General features: G+C 41.2%; 1 protein-coding gene across 6 annotated transcripts in view; it reads right to left on the bottom strand.

Annotated features, from left to right (window-relative positions):
- Positions 1-3,358: 3,358 nt before the first annotated feature.
- Positions 3,359-10,717, bottom strand: part of LOC129698785 (ropporin-1-like) — a 38,681-nt gene continuing 31,322 nt past the window's right edge. For 5 of the 6 annotated variants that reach the window (XM_055638051.1, XM_055638055.1, XM_055638052.1 and 2 more), the window contains one exon: positions 3,366-4,415. In XM_055638051.1, the coding sequence (XP_055494026.1) occupies positions 4,367-4,415 (49 nt within the window). In that variant the 3' untranslated portion in view covers positions 3,366-4,366. Of the gene's footprint in view, positions 4,416-10,717 lie in introns of all 6 variants that reach the window. The other variant, XM_055638056.1, reaches the window with a different exon arrangement.

The following is a 10,717-nucleotide window of genomic DNA, read 5'->3' as shown; positions in this document are numbered from 1 at the left end:
GAAATTGAACTGGCTTCTGAACTAGACTGTCTAAATTTTCGTGTTGAAACGTTTGAGATGCCATCTTGTGGCATGACCTCGTTCCATTTCAGCACCTTGTTGCATCGCACTTCTTGCTGCAGCACACGTTGTCCTTTGATCATCTTCAGCTAACCATTTCTCCACATTGCGAACGACGCCGTTAATATATTCAATTGCTTCTTGAAACCACTGATTTTGCTCTTTGCTTTCTTCATCAGGCAGTGATAGGCTCAGTAATAAGTTGTGGTTTTGTGCAAACTTTTTCAGCATTCTCTTCAAGGTACATGAGTTCATCCTGGATTCTATTAAATCGACAACCCGCTTCCATAGCTTGTTCGATCAGTGAATTCGAAAGCGGTGATCTTTCCCCCATGCTTCTTCAAACTAAACTAACTACTAGGGAATCTGTGCGAGAATCCCAGCCGCAACACGCCTCAGACTATGTATAAATCCCACCCACATAATTACAGGCAGATAAAATTTAAAGGTAACTGGTTATGGTTATAACATACAGAGTTCAGCTAAATGGCTACTACAATTATTGCTCATGTAAATGGATTTTTTAGTTTGATAAAACACACTGACACCGCAATCAGTTTCTCTTGCTTAACTCAAGCTACCGAATCACCCTTATCCCGATTTAGAAACATATGGAAACATAGAAATTAGATGCAGGAGTAGGCCATTCAGCCCTTTCAGCCAGCACCGCCATTCAATATGATCATGGCTGATCGTTCAAAATCAGTACCACATTCCGGCTTTTGCCCCATATCCCTTTATTCCCTTAGCACTAAGAGCTAACTCTAACTCTCTCTTGAAAACGCTTGAACTTTTTTTCTTTCTTGTATCCTGACACGGAGAAATAAGCTAAAATGTGGAAGATATAAATAATATCTTGTTTCATGTAATCCAAGTTGTAGAATGAAGGTGGAGCGAATATTTAAAATCATAATCATCATCATACTTTATTAGCCAAGTATGTTTTGCAACATACGAGGAATTTCATTTGCCATACAGTCATACCAATAAAAAACAGAACACACAAAATACATTTTAACATAAATATCAACCACAGTGACTCCTCCCCATTCCTCATTGCGATGGAAGGAGACAAAAAGTTCAATCTCTTCCCTTCTTTGTTCTTCCGCGGTCGGGGGCCACAAGCCTTCCGTTGACGGGGCGATCTTGGCTCTGATAGCCAGCGGCGTTTGGGCCCTCGCTTCGGGGCGATCAAGCTCCTGCATCGGGGGGGAATCTCAGCTCCCCAGCGCCTGCCGATCAGATCCCGGGTCGCGGCTAGTCGAACATCTTGCGACTTTGGAGCTTCCCGACATCAGCCTCTACCCGAGATTGCGAGCTCCTCGGTGGAGCGTCGATCCCGGGCAAGGGATCAGCTCCGATGGTAAGTCCACGGCCCAGCGGTGGGGCTCAAAGTCAGTCCCGAACAAGGCCGCCAGCTCCATGATGTTAGGCCACAGAGCGACCGGAGATACGATCTGGAAAACAATCGCATCTCCGGCAAAGTAAGAGATTGAAAAAAAAATTCCCCCACCCACCCCCACATAAAACAAATCAGAGAACATTAACACAAACTTTTAAAATACACTAAAAATAACAAAACAAGACGAAAAGACAGACAGACTGTTGGCGAAGCTGCCATAGTGTGGCCCCCCCCAGGTGTAAAATTAATGGATGAAATTAGTGCTTGTTTCTCAAAATCCGCAAACACTAATGGGGTAAGATGAGAAATAATTATACCATGCTAGATTGGAATCCAACAGTAGTTTATATTTATATAGCTTTGAGATATAGCGCAGAAGCAGTTCTTTGGCCCACTGAGCCCGCACCGACCAGCAATCTCTGTACACTAGCATCACCCTACACACTAGGGACAATTTACAACTGAAGCCAATTAACCTACAAACCTGTACATCTTTGGAGTACGAGATGAAACCGGAGCACCCAGAGGAAACACACGCGGTGACAGGGAGAACGAACAAACTCCGTACAGGCTACACGCAGAGTCAGTATGGTACTTGAGTCTCTGGCGCTGTAAGGCAGCAACTATACCGCTGCGCCACCATGTCACTCTTGGTTGATGTGGAACACCGTTGGACACTTACAGTCATAGAGTAATACAGTGTGGAAACAGGCCCTTCGGGTCAACTTGCCCACACCAGCCAACAATGTCCCAGCTACACTAGTCTCATTTGCCTGCGCTTGGTTCATATCACTTCAAACCCGTCCTATCCATGTACCTGTCTAACTGTTTCTTGAACTATGGGATAGTCCCAGCCTCAACTACCTCCTCTGGCAGCTTGTTCCATACACCTTGAAAAAGTTACTCCTCGGATTCCTATTAAATCTTTTCACCTTGAACCTATGTCCTCTGGTCCTTAATTCCCCTATTGTGGGCAAGAGACTCTCTGCATCTCCCCGATCTATTCCTCTCATGATTTTGTACACCTCTATTAGATCCCCCCTCATCTTCCTGCGCTCCATGGAATAGAGACCCAGCCTTATCTACCACTCCCTATAGCTCACACCCTCTCTAGTCCTGGCAACATGCTCGTAAATCTTTTCTGAGCCCTTTCAAGCAATATCTTTCCTAAAACGTGCTCAGAACTGAACACAATATTCTAAATGCGGTCTCACCAACATCTTATACAACTGCACATGACCTCCCAACTTCTATACTCAATACTCTGATTCATGAAGACCAAAGTGCCAAAAGCCTTTTTGACCACCTTATCTACCTGTGACTCAACCGTCAAGGAACCTTGCACCTATATTCCTAGATCCCTCTGCTCTACAACACCACCCAGTGGCCTACCAGTTACTGTGTAGGTCCTGCCCTTGTTTGACGCCCAAAATGCAATAACTCACACTTCTCTGTATTAAATTCCATCAACCATTCCTCCGCCCACCTGGTCAATCGATCCAGATCCTGCTGCAATTGTTCACAACCATCTTCACTATCTGCAAAAGCACTCACTTTTGAATCATCAGCAAATTTGCTAATCTTGCCCTGTATGTTCTCATCCAAATCATTGATGTAGTTTACAAACAGTAACGGGCCCAGCACCAAACCCTGAGGCACACCACTAGACACAGGCCTCCAGTCCGAGAAACAACCTTCCACCATCACCTCTGCTTCCTTCCTTGGAGTTTTAAAAAAAAAGTTTACAATCAATCACTGAACCCTTATACATAATTTATTACAAGCTACATTAACATTAAAACATTTTCCAAGTTGCATTTTAAAATTATGTTGAAATCAATGGATTTTCTTGCCAATGGAGTACTGTCTATTATTTTATTCTTCAGTCAATAAGATAACAGAAGTATTTGCACAAGTCAGTGAATTATTCTGGATGAATGTTAAGAATTTGTCTTTACTCTGAGGATGAATTATAAATGTGTAGATCATTTTTATATTGACAAAAACAGTATTATTTCAAGGAACAGATATGTTGTAAAAAAAAGTGATCAACAACTCCATTTCAATCTGACTCACACATAGGGCCATTATACTTCTGGTTGTTTCTTTCAAGGCCCTGTAAAACTCATGAGGGAGGGAAAATGGTTCGCAACATGTTGGGCAAGTCGTAATGCATTGACTCATTATAGCAATTGAGCCCACAACGAGCCAGGTGCCAGACGTTAAATCCCGTGAGTCAGAGCGGCTGCTGAGAACACATTGAAATTGAAATGTCTGAAGTCTACTGACCTCTCAAGGCCCTAGTATGATTGGTCACTTCTTTCATAGCCTTTATCAAGAAGCACTGAGAGATCAGAGAGTCTGCAGTAAGGAGAATGGCTGATAAGAGCTAGCTCATTATATCAAGGAATGGAACTGATGGTGAAATATGAGATGGCTTTCTAAACCTGGTTGCGAAGCTGACAGTATGCTGGGCCCCCGTTACTGAGATTGAGCACTGGATCTTTGAGTTTTTTTGGGGGACAGAGAATTTCTGCTCTTTTCCCTTGTTCATTCAGCTACTTTGTTTGACACCAATGCACGATTTCTCTATGGCAAAATTAAATAATAATAGACATTTAAGGATCTAGGTTAATTTTGAAAATGCAGATCTATGAAAATGAAAGTTTTTTTCAATAACCACAAAGGTTACCATGACCTCTGTATAGACTCATAGACACAGGCCTCAGTAAATGGATGACCTCACTTGATTAAGAGGTTTATTGTTGTATGCAAACTTAAGCAGTGTAACTGAAAAAGTACTTCATTACCAAGTACTTCATTGCTTCTAAAGATGGCATCAATTTCATCTATTCAGTAACCTTCACGTTTCTGAAGTTCCTGCATGATTTATTACTTGTGCAGTCAGCAGTTGGTGAAATCACTCACTTTGACAAGTCCATCATTTTCAGCTCTGTGGAAACAGATGCAGTAAAAATATGGATAATACGGCAGTAAACATTACTTCATAATTCCTTTTCCAATGCATATTTAAGCACAAGATTCCCTTAAAGAGATTAACTTTGATGATTGACATTAAACTTTGAGCATAAGCATGATTATAAATAATATTTCAGTTGTAAACAGTTCAATTAAGCATAACATTTTAACGGGAAAATTTTAAATTTAATAATAATCTAAATGGCATGTCATTAAATGGTCGCTGAAAATGAAAAAGGATAGCCTCTGTTTATTTTCAAGGAAAAGTTTGATATGCCAAGTTCATGTATAAATAGCTATAACCGGAACATCTACCACTACAATCAGACTCATAATTTCAGAAGACTTGAGCTTTAATCTTACCCTGAGAAACAGTTTGGTTCATTTTAGTGTAATAAAAAAAAAACACAATCTCACTCACAACCCCAACTTAACTCCAACGTGTTCTTTTTTCAGTGCAGAAAACTGAATGGTTAGCCAAAATAATGCTGAGCTGAAATATTCATTTAAGGTATTTTACTAATTAAATATAGAAACATAGAAACATAGAAAATAGGTGCAGGAGAAGGCCATTCGGCCCTTCGAGCCAGCACCGCGCCATTCATTGTGATCATGGCTGATCATCCCCTATCAATAACCCGTGCCTGCCTTCTCCCCATATCCCTTGACTCCACTAGCCCCTAGAGCTCTATCTAACTCTCTCTTAAATCCATCCAGTGACTTGGCCTCCACTGCCCTCTGTGGCAGGGAATTCACAACTCTCTGGGTGAAAAAGTTTTTCCTCACCTCAGTCTTAAATTACCTTTATTCTATGACTGTGGCCCCTGGTTCTGGACTCGCCCAACATTGGGAACATTTTTCCTGCATCTAGCTTGTCCAGTCCTTTTATAATTTTATATGTTTCTATAAGATCCCTCCTCATCCTTCTAAACTCCAGTGAATACAAGCCTATTCTTTTCAATCTTTCCTCATATGACAGTCCCGCCATCCCAGGGATCAATCTCGTGAACCTACGCTGCACTGCCTCAATCACAAGGATGTCCTTCCTCAAATTAGGAGACCAAAACTGCACACAATGCTCCAGATGTGGTCTCGCCAGAGCCCTATACAACTGCAGAAGAACCTCTTTACTCCTATACCGAAATCCCCTTGTTATGAAGGCCAACATTCCATTAGCTTTCTTCACTGTCTGCTGTACCTGTAAGCCAACTTTCAGTGACCGGTGTACAAGGATGCCCAGGTCTCGCTGCACCTCCCCTTTACCTAACCTAACCCCATTGAGATAATAATCTGCCCCCTTGTTTTTGCCACCAAAGTGGATAACCTCACATTTATCTATATTAACTGTATCTGCCACGCATCTGCCCACTCACTCAACCTGTCCAGGTCGCCCTGCAACCTCCTAACAGCCTCTTCACAGTTCACACTACCACCCGGCTTTGTGTCATCCGCAAACTTGCTAGTGTTGCTCCTAATTCCCTCTTCCAAATCATTAATATATATGGTAAACAGTTGCGGCCCCAACACCGAGCCTTGCGGCACTCCACTCGCCACTGCCTGCCATTCTGAAAAGGACCCGTTCACTCCTACTCTTTGTTTCCAGTCTGCCAACCAATTTTCTATCCATGTCAACACCCTACCACCAATACCATGTGCTCTAATTTTAGTCACCAGCCTCCCGTGAGGATCTTATCAAAGGTTTTCTGAAAGTCTAGATACACTACATCCAATGGCACCCCTTCATCCATTTTACTTGTCACATCCCCAAAATATTCCAGAAGATTAGTCAAGCATAAATCCATGTTGACTTGGACTAATCCTTTTACTGCTATCCAAATGCCCCATTATTACCTCTTTAATAATTGACTCCAGCATCTTTCCCACTACCGAAGTCAGGCTAACTGGTCTGTAATTCCCCGTTTTCTCTCTCGCTCCTTTCTTGAAAAGTGGGATAACATTAGCTATCCTCCAATCCACAGGAACTGATCCTGAATCTATTGAACATTGGAAAATGATCACCAATGCGTCCACTATTTCTAGAGCCACCTATTTCTAGAGCTATGTATTAGAACCTCTAGAAATGCAAGATTTGGTGAGAAGATTAGTGTAGTGGACATTTGGCTTAACTTAGTATGTTATAAATTATGGCATTTGCCTTTAAATTTTTGTCTGCCTGTAATTATGTGGGTGGAATTTATTACATAGTCGGAGGCGTGTCTGCTGCTGGGATTCTTGCGCAGAAGCTTGTAGTTTTTTAGTTTAGTTCGGAAGAAGCATGGGGGAAGGCATAGCTTTTGACCATTTTCAGAGCTTTTTAACTTGTCAGAGCTTTCTAACATTTCGGAGCCACATGCCGGAGTTTGACTACGAGTAAGATTAAAATGAACTTAAACAAGAAGAAGTTTGGTTGAATATTTCATTGTTTTACTTCGATAATAAGAAACTATAAATTAAGAGACTGTGTTTTAAAGATTTATCTTTGGACAGCTTCGAATGTCTCGTGGAAAGTTCCCACACGTAATGACGCTATCTCCTTACCCCCTTTGTCTTCAACATAGTGGCTAGAGAAAGAAATTCTTAGAACGATATAATAATCTGCCACTACATCAAGTCAAAAGCTACCTTACAGATATGAGGTGGTAGAATTAGTCCCAAAGAAGAGCAGAAGATTGGGCTGGATCTCTGGAGAGAGATTAGTGCCAGAAGAATTAGTTCCAGAAGACCGGTTCCTAGGAAATGGAACTGAAGAAAATAGATCTCAGCCAGCGATTGGCTTTGAGATTTATTGCGACTTATCTAAGGGAGAAAACTTCACCACAAAATTGTGAGTAGAACAGCTATTATACTATGCTGAATTTGAAAGATGGAATGCTTTAATTTAGAACAGCTTCTTAATAAGCTGGAAGATAGAAGTTACAAAGTCTCTGAAGGCTCGAGAAAGTGTAAAAATATTAGAAGCGAGAGTGACTGAAGATCCAGTGCCTGGCCTTGGTTTGTTTTGAAGTTAAGATAAGACACATTATTTCTGAACTGAAGTCACTTCTATACTTTGAAAATATTTGGATGTTGTCTGAAAGACCAGTTTGTTTTGGTTTCTTATCGGGTGTTTTGGAACATTCAGACTAATGTTTATCAATAAAGACTGAAGAGCCCCTGTTTGTCGAATTAGCATATTTGGCAATCTGCCAAGACCTGTTTAAATCCATGGAGCAAGATGGATCAGGTGAGTCAGAGGAGCCACAAGGTGGCGAAGAGCGGCCAAGATATGAGAAGAGACGTTAAATTCACCGAAAAGGCCCAAGTTGCATTTCTGAAAAAAACCCAGAAGGAGAGAAACAAGTTAAGGAGGAAGATGGTGAAGTTATTTGATGTCCAGAAGGAACTAATGGAATTAGATGAGAATGTGAACAAAGTGCAAGCTAATCTGGGCCAACTATTCAGCTTTGATAAAGAGGTTGGGAGATAAGCATAAAGCACTTCTGGGTTCACTGCCGCCTCAGGAAGAACGCAAAAGATATACCCAGTGGTTTGAAGAAAAGGTGAAGTTATTTGATGATTCTATGGAAGATGTCAAGAGATGGTTAGCTGAAATTGAACAAAGGACTGCGTGTGTTATAGAAGGAGATGCTACTCAGCGAGGTGTCGAAATTGGACAACTTACTTATGGTACAGTTGAAAATGCGATGCAACAAGGTGCTGAAATGGAAGAGGAGATTACACCACAAGACAGTATCTTGAATGTATCTACACGAAGATCAAGACATATATCTGGTTCTATAGCCAGTTCAATTTCAAGGACCTCTGCTCAAATGGAAGTTGAAGCTAATCTAGTCGCTCTCTCAATAGAAGTGGATGCCTTGGAGAAGAAACATGAGATTGAGCGGCAAGAAGAACAGCTGAAAGGAGAGATGAGGCGACGAGAAGAACAGCTGAAAGGAGAGATGAGGCGACAAAAAGAACAGCTGGAACTAGCCACAAAGTTGGCAGTTGTCAAATCAAAGAAGGAGATAAAGGAATGTGAGTGTTCAAGATGCAACTCTAAAGCATCTGATGGGATGAGCTCTTATTACAGAAAATGCACTGCTCAAAAGGAAACAACAGCTAAATCAAATCTGCAGCCAGAGGATTCCGGCCTCGTGACAGAACTAGCACGTAGCCAAAAGATGGACAAAACTTCAGCTCAGCAACTGGGTGCGAGACTGAAACAAATTGCTGTCGAGGCTCGGGACAAACCAACAACTCAGTACGCTTTTCTACGCTCGAGCAAGCCACTATGATTATCAGAGGCCTGTCTATCATTCGTTTGCGCCAAGCCAAGGAACTCAAGATGGATTCCTTGAATTGACGAATAATCAAGCTGAATTCAACAAGCTCATAGCTCAACGAAATCTCTCTTTCACTCTACCACCAAGAGAAATTCCTACATATAATGGTGCTCCTTTATGGTATGAATCTTTCATAATGGCGTTTGACGAAGTAGCAGAAAGGAAAATTACTGATGAAAAAGAGCACTTACGATTTCTGGCACGTTACACAAGCGGAAGTGCTAAGGTACTTATAGAAAGTTGTCTAAATAGGCCTGAAAGCCAAAGTTATCGAGAGGCACGAAGGTTACTTAAAGAACGTTATGGTGACGAACAGAGGATTGCAAACGCATACATGAAGAAGGCCTATGCTTGGAAAGATATCAAGCCGGAAGATGGTGAGGCATTAAGTGAGTTTGCGATATTTCTTTGAGGTTGTTGTAGCTCGATAAAAAATCTCAACCACATGGAGGACGTGAATCTTGTTAGTAAAATTAGAGCCATCATTTAAAACTGCTCAGACGACTTAGAGAAAAGTGGAGAGATAAAGCAAGCCAAATAATGGAAAAGAAGAACCGAATAGCCATGTTACGAGATCTGGTGGATTTCTTGGAAAGGGAAGTACGGTTCTTGTTAGATCCACACCACGGGAGTATTCAAGATCATGAACCAATTGCAACTGTCAAAGGTTCTACCTTTACCAAAACTAAAGGAAGATCAGGACCACCTAAGGGAGGCAAATTTGCTACCGTTATAATACCTGTGGAAACGACAGGTGGAATGAAAAGAGATGCATTGACTATCAAGCAAAAATGACTTTGTTTGTTATGTGATGAAGTTGGTCACACCATAAGGTGGTGTCGAAGATTCATGAAGAAGGAATATAAAGAAAAGGTAGATTTCTTAAAAGAGAAGGGAATCTGTTTTGGATGTTTGAAACAAGGACACGGATAAAAACTGTGAGAGTCCTATAAATTGTGATAAATGCAAGCAAAATCATCCTGAAGCACTTTACACTGTAAAGAAGAAGCCGGTGCAAATAGAACAGAAGGAGAAGCCAGCTACTAGTGATGCTGTCACCTCACCTCAGATAACTGCTCATATTGGGGCTGGGGTAGAAGCCTGTATCTTTCTCTATCTTACCAGTACAAGTAAGGAATAGCAAGACGAATACCGTGTTGCAAGCATATGCATTTTTGGATCATGGAAGTTTGGCTACCTTTTTGCACAGAAAGCTTAATGAGAAGGCTGGACTTCACAGGAGAAGAGGTCAAGATTCTATTGCGTACCATGAATGAAGAGAAGGAGTGCGTTAGTCATTACATTACGTATGGAAATATCTAGTCTGGATGAAGATAATTTTATACCAATATCTGGTGTTTACACATGAGACCATGTATTTGTCATCAAAATATACCCAGACATGAGGACTTGAGACAATGGCCTTACTTGAAGGATGTCAAAATATCTAAAATAACTTCTGGTATTGACCTACTTATCGGAACGAATACTTTGAAGGAATTGGAACCTATACAGGTGAGGAGCCACGGTGATGGACCGTTTGCTGTGAAAACCCTACTAGGATGGGTTATCTATGGCTCCTTGAGAAGGAACAATGAAAGCAGGAACCAGAAGAACTACCCTGCTGCTGTTGTTAATCAAATATCTACTGGAAAATTAGAAAAGCTATTGATCAAGCAATACAATCATGATTTCAATTAAAGTACCAGTAAGGAATCTGAAGAAATGACAAGGGAAGAGTTAAAGTTCTTGGATATTGTGAACTACTCAGTAAAGATGATAGACGGACACTATTGTCTGGACTTAGCTTTCAAACAAAATAGTGCTAGTCGGCCAAATAATTGTCGTATGGCAGAGCAACACACCCAGCATTTGAAACGCAAGTTTGGCAAGAATACAAAATTTTGTGAGGAATATACGTCTTTCCTAAAGGATATGATTGACAATGATT

This window comes from Leucoraja erinacea, chromosome 7, assembly GCF_028641065.1.
Source record: "Leucoraja erinacea ecotype New England chromosome 7, Leri_hhj_1, whole genome shotgun sequence".
Taxonomy (NCBI): domain Eukaryota; kingdom Metazoa; phylum Chordata; class Chondrichthyes; order Rajiformes; family Rajidae; genus Leucoraja; species Leucoraja erinaceus.
Note: the sequence above shows the minus strand (reverse complement) of the source record. Positions and strands in the feature narration are given on the sequence as shown.